The following is a 20,155-nucleotide window of genomic DNA, read 5'->3' on the forward strand; positions in this document are numbered from 1 at the left end:
TAAATACATAAATACTATTGTTACGACGGAAAAGGTAATAGAATGTCTTATGATCGCTACAGGACGGAGGATAAGAAATGCAACATGAATGTGACTAAAGGTACCCATAAAAAATTTGACCCATGTTTGAGTCCACTTTTCCAAAGCCAAGTTTAAAGCATACCTAAGGATTCGAGATATACCGAGTTGAAGCAGAAGGGTAAAGTCCACAGAAGATCAAAAGAAAACTGATTGCTGAGAAAAGAGAAAAATTCTTACACATCGTTCACTTTGGAGAAGGCAAACACGAAGGAGAGGTCTGAGGAAATGTCTTTGGGAGTTCAGCTTTGTGATTGAAAAGTCTTGTATGATTTTTTTTCCTCTTTCTTTTGTTCTTTCTTTCATTCTTTTTTGTTCGAGTCTGATAAATTCAGGGGTAACAACTGTTCCTTCAATCAGCACAGTTAAGTTAATTACCTGAGTGCTGACGGTGGGACGAAGTTGACTGCCACAGAGACATTGAGTAATCAGAAGCAGAACTATTGGCATTTAATTTCTTCTATGTTTCAGCTAACAATAACAACTTTTTAACGTATCTTGTCTGACAGGACACCGATAAGATCATCAATAAATATGTCAATTTGTATTATTATGATTATTATTATTATTATTATTATTACTATAATATTATGATCACATATAATTATTATAATTTTTGTTGCTTCATTCAAAGTTTTTTAAATTTATGCATTCTACAAATAAAATTCGTATAAAGCCTGTAAAAGGAATCTTAACCAAGGCTGGCTCTTGCCTATGCGAGCCACTAGTTTCCAGAAGGAGCAGTATAGAGCTGGTAACTGCGAACAGCACTGCGCTTTTTCTTCTTCCAGGCGAGGATCGACCCACAAGTGACACAAAAAACCACAGAAACAACAACTACAGCAGCAACGAGAGTGCTGTATGGACCTGTTATGGAGAAAGAACTTCATTAGGTTGGTATTTGCCAGAAAAATTCGCACCGTCTTATCAATAGAATCCTTTGACAGTTAGGACGGCAACGCTAAGGAAGACGTCGATTTAAAAATGAATATATATTTTTAGTCGGAATCTCGCGAATTACTGGATGTGTTTATTATGGCGCCGTAAGAGATAATAAACACATGTGGAACTTAACGCTTCTTTTATACGTTATCCTGAAGTTGGTGTGGCGCCGTATGAGACGGTAAACAAATGCAGCCATTTGTAAAATTCTAATTAAAGGCAGAAATTCATTTTTTAATCGAATTTTTCCTTGGCGTTGCCGTCCTGACTGCTTGAGGTCCCTAATCTCACAAGCGAGGCACGAAAACGTAAATCCCCACGAGTCGAACCCAGACCTTCGGAATCCGCGCCTCTACGGTGACCTAGGTTATCAATAGTTTTACATGTCACACGCATCCTGCATACAGCCAGGATCAGCAATATCGAAAGCGTATCAAAATTAAATGGAACGAGAAAGATGGCAAATTTTAAATTTCGAAAGGGAATAGTTAGTGGTGTCTCGTCGTGGTAATGAAATTAAGAAAGATACATTTTCTTTTATCTTGCTTTGTTTCTTTGCCGAGCTCAAAATTTACCAATCTTCCTTACTCATGCTAGATAACGCACAGCGTGCAAAAAGTAACATGTACATGTTATATCTTATGGTGGTTAACAACAATTCAGAATAACTCGTTTTCATAAAAATTCCGATTGTAATTTAAGTCAAAGTTTCGCTATTTTTGAAGCATGAAAAGCTTACCACTACTTTGAACTTCGGTGATCTCTATTGGCTTGTCGGACTCCGTTTCATCGTCATCATCTTCTGCACGTACGAATGGTCCCTGAGCCAGGATATACTCCTCGTCATTCGTCTCCCGAGTATTCAGCGATCTCTTCCTTCTCGCTTCACGCAAACAGCCCTTTGCGCAGCGTGACTTAGGGTCTGTTGCGTTACAGATCTTGACCTTGCAGTGCAAGTACGCAAACTGATGATCACCCAAGAACTTGAACGCCGCCAGGCTAAACTTCTGACTTCTTTCATCATTTGATGGAAGGAACTTCAAGGTATCGTCTACAGCACAACTGTAAGAGACGTCACGATAATTAATTGGCGATTGCATGACACAGATCGCTATTTCAGCTGTGGGCAGTCATGGCAAGTTGAAAACAAAAATTCCACGAAAATTTTGTTATTGTATTGTCGTAACTTTTCGCAACAATTTACATACATTACAACAATAAACCTAATCATGGACACCGTTAATACCAAAAATTATTGAAGTGCCTATTGAGCAAAGTCATGTTACCAAAAACCGTTTTTTTAAGAATGTAGTATCCATCTATAAGACACGAGTTTGAAATGTTTCATTTCAACGGAATTATCGCTCGAACAATTCAGTATCGTCTTGAATAGTGTTTTATTATCAAGTAGTAGATCAAGTAGGGGAAAGATTATGGAACAAATGGTCAGTATTACCTGGCATCTAGTCTGCCAATGTCTCGGAAGGAAAGTGCGATGGAAGAGAAAATTTCTCGGATGAAGAGAGAATGGAGAAAAGAAATAGAGAGATGCGGCCCTTACTTGGTGTAGAAGACCCAGTTAAAAAAAAACTAGATAAACAATAGGTTAGGTGTTCTATTATGATGTCTCTCCTGTGTCTCCTACACCAAGAAGGAGCCAGAGCTACTTGTACAAGTCATGTAAAAAACTAATAACAGAAAGCGACTTTCTCATACCCATCGCTGATGAACAAGTATTTTAATCCAGGTTTAATAGGATTAGGATCAGGTGTGCCAAAACATGTTTCGGCCAAAATCTCGAGCTTCAAGTCTTCTGTATCCACGTTGACTTCCACGTACAGAATTTTTCCCGAAGGTACAGTCACTGGAAAGTCTTCGCTTTTGTAATTGTCGATATACCTGTTATCGGGGAAGGTCTTCATTTCTAAAGCAAATTCTCCAAATCCATCTTTGGAGAGAACGATCTTTTTACTTTCGACTTTGAGAGCAACAGAGGAAACGATACCGGTGTTTGAGTAGCAACAGCTGAAGGGTATTTCAACTTCGCGCACACGCGTGATTATCGGTTGGTGTTCGACAGATATCTTCAACACCTTGTTTCTGTAACAGAAAGAATTCTTGGTATCCCTGCTCGTTGTGTGGCATTCCTTTAGTTCTGTGCGAAGAATGAAGTGAGTTTGGGTCTCTGTGGCTCCACAATTCATATCACTGAGACGGAGATGATCCACTCTTATGCCCGGAAGAAATTTCTTTGGAATGCTGATGAACATCTCGTCTTTAACACAAGTAACATTTACTCCTGAAGAAAGATCAGATATTGAATAGAAGAGAAGCAAAAAAAGCATTACTAAGAGTTACGAAGAGGCCATTATCTAAATTGAACAATGGATATATGTGTCAGGTGGAATTCAAGGCCCTATTCACACTTGGCGGGATACAGTTAGAACTCCGTACAAACTTTTCCGCTCATTGGAAAACAGATTAGAAGCTTTCAAATCCATATTAAGTTGGAAATATCTGAAGAACGACATTCACTGGCGGTAGAAACGCTTGGCTGCAATTTTGATCGGGTGCAAAAATAGAAAATCGACGTCAGTTTTGGTTTAGTGAAGACGTTAATGATAGCAGGCTACCTATTTTATGAACTTTCTATAACGCAACTTTATTGAGCGTCGTGAATTCAAAACCAAAGTAAACCAAAAGGCCAATCAGAAATTACCACTAAGAATCAATAAAAATTCGTAGTAAAAACAAACAAACTCCTTCAGGAAAACGCGAGTGACAAAGTCTAAATTGGTTTTATTTTTTTGTTGCGTCTGATTGGCTGAGAGGGTGGCGCGAATTTCCAGACCAATCACAGAGCGGAGTGAGGCTGAAACAAGAGGAATACTGGGTAAGATTTGACACTCATGATCATTAAAACAATGCTCGAGATGATACGTTACCTGGTGACTGTGTTGGTTCTATGATTGGTGGCTGAGTTGTAGGCGCTGCAAAAAGGAATAAAGAAACTTGAATTCTCACACGAGCAAAAGTAAAGCCTTGATGCTGTGTTTAGGCAAGTAAAAAGAAAATTCTTACCTTCTTTGTTCCCACAATAGCGTAATGAACACGCCGGAGGCTTTCGAAGCTCGTACACATAGAAGTCGCCGCAGTTTCGGATTTTAACGCTATTTTTCCATTGACAACATCCACCTGTCCAGTGATAACAGACTTGACGAGCTACCACACCTTCTTGCAAACGTGGATGTTTACCATTAAGCCAGCCTGGAGCGTGAGTACCGCAGCGTCTCATGGGTACACATTTCTCTGGAATCTGGTCACCACTTTCTCCCGTCATACGATACCACTTTGGTACCAGTATGTTATCAGGAGCTCTTCCATCGCACTGAACCCTACTTTGGTTAGAGTTACCCATTGCACGATCAGCTTGGTTTAGTTCTTGGTAGCCGCCAACAGAACATTCCGTGGCCTCTCCTGCAAAGTAACCATGATTTATTCCAAATTCACTCTAAAGTTAGGAGAAGGTAAGTGAAAGAAGAGTAACTTCGCAAGTGAATCAGTGAAAGACTGTTCCATTACTTGGCTTTTTATTCATGACATAACAATCTCACTTTCCATGCGAATTTTGAGCCCAGGAAGCTAAATACTCACCGCAGTATCGAAGTGAGCACGCAGGTGGTTTTTGCAGCTCATACAAATAAAATGCACCGCAATTCTTCACATTTATCTTGTTTTTCCATCGACAGCAGTTTTTTGACCAGTGATAACAAACGTCACGGCTTACTATACCGTCTGCGACAGACGGATGCTTTCCATTCAGCCAACCGGGCGCATGCGTACCACAGCGTTTTGTTTCAGGACATTTAGTTGGCATTCTGTCCCCAGCTGCACCAGTGAAGCGAAACCAGCCCGGGAGAGCGACATCTCGCTGATCACATTTCACTGAGCTTTGATCTTTGTTTCCCACAAGACGGTCGTAAGTGTTGAGGAGCTTGTATTTCCCACGAGAACATGGGTTGAATACTGAGGAAAACATCATAATTTAAAATATTAATGAGACTAAAACATGTGACCTCTCGCTATGACCTTTAAGTGAGTATGAGCCGTACAGGTATATCTGTTCTAGGGATCTTAGACTGTCTTAGACATACTTAAACTAGAGGAACTCAAAACTTTGGGAAAACTTTTGAATGCAATGATTAGAGAGCGAAAGATTTTTGGATGGAAAAGTGTTCCGTGAGGTTAATTTAAACAAAGGTGTTCACTCTTCCTGGTTTACTTTCATTCAATGGTTAGAGACATATCTAAGAGAGCAACCCTCAGCTGAGGGCGGCGCTTGAATTTCATCATATTACAACAAAACCACTGAGATTTTTGAACAAAATGTTTCAACGCTGCTTGTTTGAGTTACCTGGGTTTGGCGCTGTAGTCGGTGGTGGCAGCGTAATGAGCTCTGAAAAAGAATTCCATAAACTTTAGACTATGCAAAAGTTATTTATGGCTACTAAGGTTAAAGATCCCAAAGCAAGTCTTTCCTCGGACTACATGCCTCACTTCGCCATAACTTATCCTGGTTTCCAAAGTGAAAAGCAATATACCTCTTCAGCTTGCATGTTTTATTTTCCCAGCGTAGGAAATGTGATGATACACTTGAGAACTGTTTCTTTCCAATTTCCTTTTATTCACGTGCATATGAACGTATAATTAACTAAAGACAAAGGCAGAAATCTCCTTAATACTCTTACTGAGAAGAAAAAACAAACAAGCAAAAGAGATTCATCAGGAGAATTCTAATTCCTCTGGATGAGATTCTACTCCATTGCATGTAGTTTTCCACCATTTCTAAAGTTTACCGAGACACCAGGAACAATTTGCAATCACGATAAAGGGGGAGAGGGAGGGGGGAGCAGGGGGCATCGTATTTGTATAGTCTATCGCCAGGAGAAAATTATGAGAATCTTGATATTGCGTAGGAACACAATATGAAAACACAGCCTGACCTCCAACCCGGATCTTATAACTTTGAGGTCATCAGGCTAAGTCTTAGGCCACCAAGATTGCCACACCAACGTAATCTAACTGGAAGTGATTATCATCGCTATTTATGTCATTTCTATACCACCAAAACACAGAGTAGGGGGGGTCTTTGCGAGAAGGTTGACTTTATATAACGTTTTCAAGTGGCAAAGCAACAACAAAACAACGCCTGTACAAAAAAATATTCTTTAGTAATTCCTTTGGATAGAGGATGAAATAACTAACTCTTACCTCCTTTATTTCCACAGTAACGTAACGAACACGCTGGTGGTTTTTGCAGCTCGTACACATAAAAATCACCACAATTTCGGATCTTAATGTTCTGTTTCCATTGACAACATCCGCGTGTCCAATGATAACAGACTTGACGAGCTACCACACCTTCCCGGAGACTTGGATGTTTACCATTAAGCCAGCCTGGAGCATGAGTACCGCAGCGTCTCATGGGTACACATTTCTCTGGAATCTGGTCACCACTGTCTCCCGTCATACGATACCACTTTGGTACCAGTATGTTATCTGGAGCTCTTCCATCGCATTGTACCCTACTTTGGTCAGAGTTACCCATTGCACGATCAGCTTGGTTAAGTTCTTGGTAGCCGCCAACAGAACATTCCGTGGCCTCTCCTGCGAAGTAACCATGATTTATTCAAATTTCACTCTAAAGTTAGGAGAAGGTAAGTGAAAGAAGAGTAACTTCGCAAGTGAATCAGTGAAAGACTGTTTCATTACTTGGCTTTTTATTCATGACATAACAATCTCACTTTCCATGCGAATTTTGAGCCCAAGAAGCTAAATACTCACCGCAGTATCGAAGTGAGCACGCAGGTGGTTTTTGCAGCTCATACAAATAAAATACACCGCAATTCTTCACATTTATCTTGTTTTTCCATCGACAGCAGTTTTTTGACCAGTGATAACAAACGTCACGGCTTACTATACCGTCTGCGACAGACGGATGCTTTCCATTCAGCCAACCGGGCGCATGCGTACCACAGCGTTTTGTTTCAGGACATTTAGTTGGCATTCTGTCCCCAGCTGCACCAGTGAAGCGAAACCAGCCCGGGAGAGCGACATCTCGCTGATCACATTTCACTGAGCTTTGATCTTTGTTTCCCACAAGACGGTCGTATGTGTTGAGGAGCTTGTATTTCCCACGAGAACATGGGTTGAATACTGAGAAAAACATCATAATTTAAAATATTAATGAGACTTAAACATGTGGCCTCTCGCTATGACCTTTGAGTGAGTATGAGCCGTACAGGTATATCTGTTCTAGGGATCTTAGACTGTCTTAGACATACTTAAACTAGAGGAACTCTAAACTTTGGAAAAACTTTTGAATGCAATGACTAGAGAGCGAAAGATTTTTGGATGGAAAAGTGTTCCGTGAGGTTAATTTAAACAAAGGTGTTCACTCTTCCTGGTTTACTTTTATTCAATGGTTAGGGACGTATATAAAAGAGCGACCCTCAGCTGAGGGCGGCGCTTGAATTTCATCATATTATAACAAAACTACTGAGATTTTTGAACAAAATGTTTCAACGCTGCTTGTTGAGTTACCTGGGTTTGGCGCTGTAGTCGGTGGTGGCAGCGTAATGAGCTCTGAAAAAGAATTCCATAAACTTTAGACTATGCAAAAGTTATTTATGGCTACTAAGGTTAAAGATCCCAAAGGAAGTCTTTCCTCGGACTACATGCCTCACTTCGCCATAACTTATCCTGGTTTCCAAAGTGAAAAGCAATATACCTCTTCAGCTTGCATGTTTTATTTTTCCAGCGTAGGAAATGTGATGATACACTTGAGAACTGTTTCTTTCCAATTTCCTTTTATTCACGTGCATATGAACGTATAATTAACTAAAGACAAAGGCAGAAATCTCCTTAATACTTTTACTGAGAAGAAAAAAAAAACAAGCAAAAGAGATTCATCAGGAGAATTCTAATTCCTCTGGATGAGATTCTACTCCATTGCATGTAGTTTTCCACCATTTCTAAAGTTTACCGAGACACCAGGAACAATTTGCAATCACGATGAAGGGGGGGGGGGGGGGAGAAGGGGGCATTGTATTTGTATAGTCTATCGCCAGGAGAAAATAATGGGAATCTTGATATTGCGCAGGAACACAATATGAAAACACAGCCTAACCTCCAACCTGGATCTTTTAACTTTGAGGTCATCAGGCTCAGTCTTAGGTCACCGCGTTTGCCACATGAACATAATCTTACCGGAAGTGAGTATCATCGCTATTTACGTCATTTCTATACCACCAAAACACAGACAATTTTTCTTCAATGAGTAGAGGGGTCTTTGCGAGAAGGTTGACTTTATATAACGTTTTCAAGTGGCAAAGCAACAACAAAACAACGCCTGTACAAAAAAAATACTCTTTAGTAATTCCTTTGGATAGAGGATGAAATAACAAACTCTTACCTCCTTTGTTTCCACAGTAACGTAACGAACACGCTGGCGGTTTTTGCAGCTCGTACACATAGAAGTCGCCGCAGTTTCGGATTTTAACGCTATTTTTCCATTGACAACATCCACCCGTCCAGTGATAACAGACTTGACGAGCTACCACACCTTCTTGCAAACGTGGATGTTTACCATTAAGCCAGCCTGGAGCGTGAGTACCGCAGCGTCTCATGGGAACACATTTCTCTGGAATCTGGTCACCACTGTCTCCCGTCATACGATACCACTTTGGTACCAGTATGTTATCTGGAGCTCTTCCATCGCACTGAACCTTACTTTGGTTAGAGTTACCCATTGCACGATCAGCTTGGTTAAGTTCTTGGTAGCCGCCAACAGAACATTCCGTGGCCTCTCCTGCAAAGTAACCATGATTTATTCAAAATTCACTCTAAAGTTAGGAGAAGGTAAGTGAAAGAAGAGTAACTTCGCAAGTGAATCAGTGAAAGACTGTTCCATTACTTGGCTTTTTATTCATGACATAACAATCTCACTTTCCATGCGAATTTAGAACCCAAGAAGCTAAATACTCACCGCAGTATCGAAGTGAGCACGCAGGTGGTTTTTGCAGCTCATACAAATAAAATGCACCGCAATTCTTCACATTTATCTTGTTTTTCCATCGACAGCAGTTTTTTGACCAGTGATAACAAACGTCACGGCTTACTATACCGTCTGCGACAGACGGATGCTTTCCATTCAGCCAACCGGGCGCATGCGTACCACAGCGTTTTGTTTCAGGACATTTAGTTGGCATTCTGTCCCCAGCTGCACCAGTGAAGCGAAACCAGCCCGGGAGAGCGACATCTCGCTGATCACATTTCACTGAGCTTTGATCTTTGTTTCCCACAAGACGGTCGTATGTGTTGAGGAGCTTGTATTTGCCACGAGAACATGGGTTGAATACTAAAAAAACATAATTTAAAATATTAATGAGACTTAAACATGTGACCTCTCGCTATGACCTTTAAGTGAGTATGAGCCGTACAGGTATACCTGTTCTAGGGATCTTAGACTGTCTTAGACATACTTAAACTAGAGGAACTCTAAACTTTGGAAAAACTTTTGAATGCAATGATTAGAGAGCGAAAGATTTTTGGATGGAAAAGTGTTCCGTGAGGTTAATTTGAACAAAGGTGTTCACTCTTCCTGGTTTACTTTCTTTCAATGGTTAGGGACATATCTAAGAGAGCAACCCTCAGCTGAGGGCGGCGCTTGAATTTCATCATATTACAACAAAACCACTGAGATTTTTGAACAAAATGTTTCAACGCTGCTTGTTTGAGTTACCTGGGTTTGGCGCTGTAGTCGGTGGTGGCAGCGTAATGAGCTCTGAAAAAGAATTCCATAAACTTTAGACTATGCAAAAGTTATTTATGGCTACTAAGGTTAAAGATTCCAAAGCAAGTCTTTCCTCGGACTACATGCCTCACTTTGCCATAACTTATCCTGTTTTCCAAAGTGAAAAGCAATAAACCTCTTCAGCTTTCATGTTTTATTTTTCCAGCGTAGGAAATGTGATGATACGCTTGAGAAATGTTACTTTCCAATTTCCTTTTATTTACGTGCATATGAACGCATAATTAACTAAAGACAAAGGCAGAAATCTCCTTAATACTTTTACTGAGAAGAAAAAAAAATAACAAGCAAAAGAGATTCATCAGGAGAATTCTAATTCCTCTGGATGAGATTCTACTACATTGCATGTAGTTTTCCACCATTTCTAAAGTTTACTGAGACACCAGGAACAATTTGCAATCACGATGAAGGGGGGGGGGGGGAGTGGGGGAAAGGGGGCATTGTATTTGTATAGTCTTTCCCCAGGAGAAAATAATGGGAATCTTGATATTGCGTAGGAACACAATATGAAAACACAGCCTGACCTCCAGCCCGGATCTTTTAACTTTGAGGTCATCAGGCTTAGTCTTAGACCTCGGCGTTTGCCACATCAACATAATCTAACCGGAAGTGAGTATCATCGTTATTTACGTCATTTCTATACCACCAAAACACAGACAATTTTTCTACAATGAGTAGAGGGGTCTTTGCGAGAAGGTTGACTTTATATAACGTTTTCAAGTGGCAAAGCAACAACAAAACAACGCCTGTACAAAAAAAATACTCTTTAGTAATTCCTTTGGATAGAGGATGAAATAACTAACTTTTACCTCCTTTGTTTCCACAGTAACGTAACGAACACGCTGGCGGTTTCTGCAGCTCGTACACATAAAAATCACCACAATTACGGATCTTAATGTTCTGTTTCCATTGACAACATCCGCGTGTCCAATGGTAACAGACTTGACGAGCTACCACACCTTCCCGGAGACTTGGATGTTTACCATTAAGCCAGCCTGGAGCATGAGTACCGCAGCGTCTCATGGGTACACATTTCTCTGGAATCTGGTCACCACTGTCTCCCGTCATACGATACCACTTTGGTACCAGTATGTTATCAGGAGCTCTTCCATCGCACTGAATCCTACTTTGGTCAGAGTTACCCATTGCACGATCAGCTTGGTTAAGTTCTTGGTAGCCGCCAGCAGAACATTCCGTGGCCTCTCCTGCAAAGTAACCATGATTTATTCAAATCTCACTCTAAAGTTAGGAGAAGGTAAGTGAAAGAAGAGTAACTTCGCAAGTGAATCAGTGAAAGACTGTTCCATTACTTGGCTTCTTATTCATGACATAACATCTCACTTTCCATGCAAATTTTGAGCCCAGGAAGCTAAATACTCACCGCAGTATCGAAGTGAGCACGCAGGTGGTTTTTGCAGCTCATACAAATAAAATGCACCGCAATTCTTCACATTTATCTTGTTTTTCCATCGACAGCAGTTTTTTGACCAGTGATAACAAACCTCACGGCTTACTATACCGTCTGCGACAGACGGATACTTTCCATTCAGCCAACCGGGCGCATGCGTACCACAGCGTTTTGTTTCAGGACATTTTGTTGGCATTCTGTCCCCAGCTGCACCAGTGAAGCGAAACCAGCCCGGGAGAGCGATATCTCGCTGATCACACTTCACTGAGCTTTGATCTTTGTTTCCCACAAGACGGTCGTATGTGTTGAGGAGCTTGTATTTGCCACGAGAACATGGGTTGAATACTGAGAAAAACATAATTTAAAATATTAATGAGACTAAAACATGTGACCTCTCGCTATGACCTTTAAGTGAGTATGAGCCGCACAGGTATACCTGTTCTAGGGATCTTAGACTGTCTTAGACATACTTAAACTAGAGGAACTCAAAACTTTGGGAAAACTTTTGAATGCAATGATTAGAGAGCGAAAGATTTTTGGATGGAAAAGTGTTCCGTGAGGTTAATTTGAACAAAGGTGTTCACTCTTCCTGGTTTACTTTCTTTCAATGGTTAGGGACATATCTAAGAGAGCAACCCTCAGCTGAGGGCGGCGCTTGAATTTCATCATATTACAACAAAACCACTGAGATTTTTGAACAAAATGTTTCAACGCTGCTTGTTTGAGTTACCTGGGTTTGGCGCTGTAGTCGGTGGTGGCAGCGTAATGAGCTCTGAAAAAAAATTCCATTAACTTTAGACTATGCAAAAGTTATTTATGGCTACTAAGGTTAAAGATTCCAAAGCAAGTCTTTCCTCGGACTACATGCCTCACTTTGCCATAACTTATCCTGGTTTCCAAAGTGAAAAGCAATATACCTCTTCAGCTTACATGTTTTATTTTTCCAGCGTAGGAAATGTGATGATACGCTTGAGAAATGTTACTTTCCAATTTCCTTTTATTTACGTGCATATGAACGCATAATTAACTAAAGACAAAGGCAGAAATCTCCTTAATACTTTTACTGAGAAGAAAAAACAAACAAGCAAAAGAGATTCATCAGGAGAATTCTAATTCCTCTGGATGAGATTCTACTACATTGCATGTAGTTTTACACCATTTCTAAAGTTTACTGAGACACCAGGAACAATTTGCAATCACGATGAAGGGGGAGGGGGGGAGTGGGGAGAAGGGGGCATTGTATTTGTATAGTCTTTCCCCAGGAGAAAATAATGGGAATCTTGATATTGCGTAGGAACACAATATGAAAACACAGCCTGACCTCCAGCCCGGATCTTTTAACTTTGAGGTCATCAGGCTTAGTCTTAGACCTCCGTGTTTGCCACATCAACATAATCTAACCGGAAGTGAGTATCATCGTTATTTACGTCATTTCTATACCACCAAAACACAGACAATTTTTCTACAATGAGTAGAGGGGTCTTTGCGAGAAGGTTGACTTTATATAACGTTTTCAAGTGGCAAAGCAACAACAAAACAACGCCTGTACAAAAAAAATACTCTTTAGTAATTCCTTTGGATAGAGGATGAAATAACTAACTTTTACCTCCTTTGTTTCCACAGTAACGTAACGAACACGCTGGTGGTTTCTGCAGCTCGTACACATAAAAATCACCACAATTTCGGATCTTAATGTTCTGTTTCCATTGACAACATCCGCGTGTCCAATGATAACAGACTTGACGAGCTACCACACCTTCCCGGAGACTTGGATGTTTACCATTAAGCCAGCCTGGAGCGTGAGTACCGCAGCGTCTCATGGGTACACATTTCTCTGGAATCTGGTCACCACTGTCTCCCTTCATACGATACCACTTTGGTACCAGTATGTTATCAGGAGCTCTTCCATCGCACTGAACCCTACTTTGGTCAGAGTTACCCATTGCACGATCAGCTTGGTTAAGTTCTTGGTAGCCGCCAGCAGAACATTCCGTGGCCTCTCCTGCAAAGTAACCATGATTTATTCAAATTTCACTCTAAAGTTAGGAGAAGGTAAGTGAAAGAAGAGTAACTTCGCAAGTGAATCAGTGAAAGACTGTTCCATTACTTGGCTTTTTATTCATGACATAACATCTCACTTTCCATGCGAATTTTGAGCCCAGGAAGCTAAATACTCACCGCAGTATCGAAGTGAGCACGCAGGTGGTTTTTGCAGCTCATACAAATAAAATGCACCGCAATTCTTCACATTTATCTTGTTTTTCCATCGACAGCAGTTTTTTGACCAGTGATAACAAACCTCACGGCTTACTATACCATCTGCGACAGACGGATACTTTCCATTCAGCCAACCGGGCGCATGCGTACCACAGCGTTTTGTTTCAGGACATTTTGTTGGCATTCTGTCCCCAGCTGCACCAGTGAAGCGAAACCAGCCCGGGAGAGCGATATCTCGCTGATCACACTTCACTGAGCGTTGATCTTTGTTTCCCACAAGACGGTCGTATGTGTTGAGGAGCTTGTATTTGCCACGAGAACATGGGTTGAATACTGAGAAAAACATCATAATTTAAAATATTAATGAGACTTAAACATGTGACCTCTCGCTATGACCTTTGAGTATGAGCCGTACAGGTATACCTGTTCTAGGGATCTTAGACTGTCTTAGACATACTTAAACTAGAGGAACTCTAAACTTTGGAAAAACTTTTGAATGCAATGATTAGAGAGCGAAAGATTTTTGGATGGAAAGTGTTCCGTGAGGTTAATTTAAACAAAGGTGTTCACTCTTCCTGGTTTACTTTCATTCAATGGTTAGGGACATATCTAAGAGAGCAACCCTCAGCTGAGGGCGGCGCTTGAATTTCATCATATTACAACAAAACCACTGAGATTTTTGAACAAAATGTTTCAACGCTGCTTGTTTGAGTTACCTGGGTTCGGCGCTGTAGTCGGTGGTGGCAGCGTAATGAGCTCTGAAAAAAATTTCCATTAACTTTAGACTATGCAAAAGTTATTTATGGCTACTAAGGTTAAAGATTCCAAAGCAAGTCTTTCCTCGGACTACATGCCTCACTTTGCCATAACTTATCCTGGTTTCCAAAGTGAAAAGCAATATACCTCTTCAGCTTACATGTTTTATTTTTCCAGCGTAGGAAATGTGATGATACGCTTGAGAAATGTTACTTTCCAATTTCCTTTTATTTACGTGCATATGAACGCATAATTAACTAAAGACAAAGGCAGAAATCTCCTTAATACTTTTACTGAGAAGAAAAAACAAACAAGCAAAAGAGATTCATCAGGAGAATTCTAATTCCTCTGGATGAGATTCTACTACATTGCATGTAGTTTTACACCATTTCTAAAGTTTACTGAGACACCAGGAACAATTTGCAATCACGATGAAGGGGGAGGGGGGGAGTGGGGAGAAGGGGGCATTGTATTTGTATAGTCTTTCCCCAGGAGATAATGATGGGAATCTTGATATTGCGTAGGAACACAATATGAAAACACAGCCTGACCTCCAACCCGGATCTTTTAACTTTGAGGTCATCAGGCTTAGTCTTAGACCTCCGTGTTTGCCACATCAACATAATCTACCCGGAAGTGAGTATCATCATTATTTACGTCATTTCTATACCACCAAAACACAGACAATTTTTCTACAATGAGTAGAGGGGTCTTTGCGAGAAGGTTGACTTTATATAACGTTTTCAAGTGGCAAAGCAACAACAAAACAACGCCTGTACAAAAAAAATACTCTTTAGTAATTCCTTTGGATAGAGGATGAAATAGCTAACTTTTACCTCCTTTGTTTCCACAGTAACGTAACGAACACGCTGGCGGTTTCTGCAGCTCGTACACATAAAAGTCACCACAATTACGGATCTTAATGTTCTGTTTCCATTGACAACATCCGCGTGTCCAATGATAACAGACTTGACGAGCTACCACACCTTCCCGGAGACTTGGATGTTTACCATTAAGCCAGCCTGGAGCGTGAGTACCGCAGCGTCTCATGGGTACACATTTCTCTGGAATCTGGTCACCACTGTCTCCCGTCATACGATACCACTTTGGTACCAGTATGTTATCTGGAGCCCTTCCATCGCACTGAACCTTACTTTGGTTAGAGTTACCCATTGCACGATCAGCTTGGTTAAGTTCTTGGTAGCCGCCAACAGAACATTCTGTGGCCTCTCCTGCAAAGTAACCATGATTTATTCCAAATTCACTCTAATGTTAGGAGAAGGCAAGTGAAAGAAGAGTAACTTCGCAAGTGAATCAGTGAAAGACTGTTCTATTACTTGGCTTTTTATTCATGACATAACATCTCACTTTCCATGCGAATTTTGAGCCCAGGAAGCTAAATACTCACCGCAGTATCGAAGTGAGCACGCAGGTGGTTTTTGCAGCTCATACAAATAAAATGCACCGCAATTCTTCACATTTATCTTGTTTTTCCATCGACAGCAGTTTTTTGACCAGTGATAACAAACCTCACGGCTTACTATACCATCTGCGACAGACGGATGCTTTCCATTCAGCCAACCGGACGCATGCGTACCACAGCGTTTTGTTTCAGGACATTTTGTTGGCATTCTGTCCCCAGCTGCACCAGTGAAGCGAAACCAGCCCGGGAGAGCGACATCTCGCTGATCACATTTCACTGAGCTTTGATCTTTGTTTCCCACAAGACGGTCGTATGTGTTGAGGAGCTTGTATTTGCCACGAGAACATGGGTTGGAAGCTGGAGATAAAAAATGAATGGTTAATCAAATCCATTCATCGAATTCCGTAGTTAGTGGCCACGGAATTTAAATTGATCTAGCAGCGGCAATAATTTTGGATTTCGTTCGCTATTGTGAATAATATTTTTGTTGGCTTAACTGAGGCTCGTTAAGTCGCACAATGAAATGTTTACAAAGCGTGCCATGATCATTTGTAGCCCATCATCTTGCAAATTATACAATAAACGTAATTATACTCGCATTTTGATTGGTATCTCGCCATTATCTGTCAGAGGACAAACGCATCCTGTGGACGTGTAATTCTTTCAACTTCAAATAAATAGTGTTTTCTTTTCACCTAAACACAAAGAAATTTTTCATAGATCTAATTGTTACGTTTTGGTCACGTTCTTTCGAACTTGAGAGGGTTATTGCGGTTTCCATTTTTTGTTTTATTTCTCATTAGTCTCATCATAAAGAAGCAGCGTAGTCTAATTCCATACCAAAGTTTTTTGGATCATCCTCAGGTTCCCCTCCTTCATCTGTTATTCCATCAACAATTGTGCCAGCTGAGATTTTATCAGTATCAAACCCCGCATCTTCAGGACGAAACTCTTCACCATGGACCACAGAATTTTCATTTAGCTGATCATCCTTTTCAATGTCCTCGTCTTTCTCTGGCAGATTTCCTTCGTCATCAACGGGCTGGTTATTATTTAGTGCAACGGGATGTTTGAAAAATCTCTTCCAAGGTTCTTCAGTGTCTCCTTTATCACCTATTGATTGAAATGCATGTTATTTAAAATCCATCATTGTTTGTTGCCAGCTGTTTAACAGTTAATATAAATCTCAAGACAGTTTCAATATAAATATACATACATACCAAAATGTGACGGATCTTCCTCTGGTTCAGCTGGTTCATCTCTCACTTCATCAGTGGTTGCTTTTTTTGGATCTTCAGCAGGGTCAAACCCTACATCTTTTGGACCAAACTCTTCATCACTGATCACAGACATTCCAACTTCCTGCTCATCCTGTTTGATATTCTGTTCTGGTTCCAGAAGCTCTCCCTTGTCTTCAACTAGCTGAACATCGACTTCTACAATGGAATCCTCGAAAGGGTCCTCTGAAGCCTCATCGTTATTTTCTTTATCACCTGTTCATTTAAAATTGTACTCACAATCCATCGACATGTCACAGGAACAGCGCCAGATTCAGGCAAGAAATACGATAACATTTTCAATCGATTACGAAATGGATTAATCTTGAAAAAAGGAAAAACAAACGAAGTACGTAAAACAGGCTGTGAATGGTTCGTAGTTTTATTTCTTGTCTAGAAGTCTCTCGACCGTCCTACAATTCAGTGTTGATGCATATAAAGAAAATTTTATTTTTCTGAACTCATTTTTTCAGCCATATGCTTACTTTGTGTGCATTCAGTTTTCCGCGATATATTTTTTTTTCATGGAAATTTTTTTGCAGCTTTTGTGATAACTTAGAGGCCCAGTACCCCACCTTAAAGAAGCAATTGTATTACTTACCATGTAATACTGGATCCTCCTCTGGTTCATTTTCTTCACCTTTCCTTTCATCAATGGTCACTCTGGATGGATCTTCATAAAAATCAAACGCAACATCTTTTGGATCAAACCCCTCTTCTTCTTCCGCCTCCTGATCATCCTCCTTACTTTTCTTGTCATGTTCCAGAAGATTTCCTTCGTCCCCAACAGGTTTGTTAACTATTATCTTTGGATTTTTAGGAGAATTTTCAGAATCTCCACCAGAATCTCCCCCAGAATCTCCTATGAAACCTAATTAGTCAGAAGTTTGTTAAAAATGCATCAATATTATTGTCCAAAGAAAACTTCGACGCAAGACGTGAATTTTTGCAACAGATAATCAACGAAACAAGTACCAGTTGAGTAGCTAATCCCGATAAGTTTAAGACGAGAAACTAAAATTTTTGTGCCGTTAATTTCTCTTGCAGGATTGTAATTGCGTAAACATATAGTAAGGCAGGGAAACGCAGGGCGGTCTTCTTACCGGGGTAGGACGCGTCCATATTTATCTTTTACATTTTTTTTAAAACTTTCCTTCTGTGAATTTCGCACATGCCACTTGATACTGTAGCACAATAGAATTACCTCAGAAAATAAAATTTCGACGCGTTTGAAGAAATTCGCAGGCAGTTTCGGAGTTTTACACAAATTTCAGGCCTGCATTGTGAAAGCAAGTCTCTAACTACAGGTATGAGCCTTTTTATGTAGATCTTACATTAAAAATATGGTGGCAATTGCGTATGGAAGCTAAAATATATATTAAGAAATAACCGTAAAAAATCTTCAATGATAATTCGAACGCCCACCTATTGTTTTAATAAGAAAAAGCACGAGTGTTGAAAAAATGATTTGATGAGAGAAAATTTGTTAGTCTTGCTTTTACAACACCTTTTGTTATTCAAATGACTAGGTGCGAGAATCTCGAAAAAAGTTTCAAAAATCAGTTCTTTGCAGACCGCAATTTAGAAACCCATTCTATTTTACACTTCAGAAACAACATCTCGCAGAATAGTCTTACACGTAATAATAGAAATCTTCCAGCGTTATTTAACTATCTTTATCACCTGAATTTGCTTCACACTCCGTCGTAAGCTCCAAGAAATTGGACACGTGTCTAAAGCGTATTGGTAAGTAGATTTTCACGGGAATTACAAAAGACTAAGAACGATTCAACCCAAAAAGATTCGTCTCGTAAATCTTCTGATGTGAACATTACACAGCAAATTACGAAGCAAATAGAGCGCATTTTAGAACTGCATGAGATGGAACTATGCTGAACTACCGCGGTAGTGCGTGTTAATACCTATTTTTAAGCGATACACCGTAAACGAATTGCCTGGAATATTACCTTGAATGTCTTTGCCTGAGAGTTCAAAAGCTCCTGCACACAGCAAAAAACAGCTTAAAAGTAGAACCTCGCGATTGTTCATGATGTCGTGAACTCCTCCAGAAGCTCTCACAGTCCTATACGGCTGAGGTATGCATCAGCAACAACAACCAAACTTAATTAATCAATGCGGAAGAAGTACTCCTTTTTATCTGCAGGTTGACCAATCAGAGAGCTGTATTGTATAAAGGTTATGACCCTCATCCAATCAGATTGTCGTTTTTCACGCTTTTCGTCATGTGAACACGGGTAGAGTGATAACCGCTGGGCGAAAGCAAAGTTAAAGTAGTCAAGGAAACGAATGATGTGAAATCGCACGGACTTGTAGCAGTTTTCTTACAGCAGAAAATATGTCAATCATTTTTAGACAAAAGTAACAATGATAAATTTATATTTTTAAAGCTCAGTGAATGATACCGGATTACACGTCATCACAAATTTCAGCGCAGACACAAATAAAATATATTGACTCGTTTGCTTTAGTAAGATGTATCCTGAAGATAGAATATAGGGCCTAGCAGCTGTGCCGTGAAAAACAATACCTCCATCTCGTGGCTAAAATGTCAGTTCTCTCTAATCAGTTGCAAAGGGTCGTTATTTCCACGAATTCTAACTCAGACAGCGGTTTTACACAAGAGGTGGGCCTCAGGGATTCTCCATAAGAGGTTGATTTATCTGTTCACTATTAACTTTCGGCCCTCTTGACACTGTTCCTAAAAATAAATGTTTAGATTAAAGGTTCGGCTGAGGAAGAACGCTTAGAAAAACTGGCCCCTACATTTTGTGTTGATTATTCATTTGGCGAAATGTTCTTGGCGAGTTTTGGGTGGGTATGCAAGAAAGGCGAGAGGAGGGGCCTTTTTTTGCGTCAAATGATTGTGCTGTTTCAACTCCTGCTTACAGGTGAAACAGCGAGAGAGTAATAACTTAAATTAGGAGACAACGCTGTTTTAAAACCAAGGTAGAGTAAAGTAGACAGCATATGTTACTGTTCCGTTACGGCGCAAGGAAAACAAGGAAGGAGGCGTAGTTTCTCAAATATAGTTAACTTCACTGCGTCTCATCATCTTACGAAAGAAAAAAAAACTATGAAAATTAAAGCTCGGGGAAAGCATCACCGGTGGCGGGTCAAGCTTGAGTAGTCCCTTTTGACGCGCGGTTCTTTCTTTATTTCAC

The 20,155-nt window shown here is 40.3% G+C and overlaps 1 protein-coding gene across 1 annotated transcript; it reads right to left on the minus strand.

The window, feature by feature from the left end:
• Positions 1-308: 308 nt before the first annotated feature.
• On the minus strand, positions 309-19,070 carry LOC131799003 (uncharacterized). The gene is made up of 24 exons (XM_066162025.1): positions 18,941-19,070; positions 17,575-17,844; positions 16,917-17,189; positions 16,537-16,809; positions 15,682-16,053; positions 15,104-15,505; positions 13,479-13,850; positions 12,907-13,302; positions 12,031-12,072; positions 11,274-11,645; positions 10,702-11,097; positions 9,824-9,865; positions 9,068-9,439; positions 8,495-8,890; positions 7,624-7,665; positions 6,865-7,236; positions 6,292-6,687; positions 5,435-5,476; positions 4,675-5,046; positions 4,102-4,497; positions 3,966-4,010; positions 2,737-3,319; positions 1,760-2,082; positions 309-945 (listed from the first exon to the last, which is right to left on the minus strand). Exons 1-24 carry the CDS (start codon positions 19,020-19,022, stop codon positions 803-805), a joined length of 6,774 nt encoding a protein of 2,257 aa, XP_066018122.1. The 5' UTR covers positions 19,023-19,070; the 3' UTR covers positions 309-802.
• Positions 19,071-20,155: the final 1,085 nt, after the last annotated feature.

Source organism: Pocillopora verrucosa, chromosome 1, assembly GCF_036669915.1.
Source record: "Pocillopora verrucosa isolate sample1 chromosome 1, ASM3666991v2, whole genome shotgun sequence".
NCBI classification, from domain to species: Eukaryota; Metazoa; Cnidaria; class Anthozoa; order Scleractinia; family Pocilloporidae; genus Pocillopora; species Pocillopora verrucosa.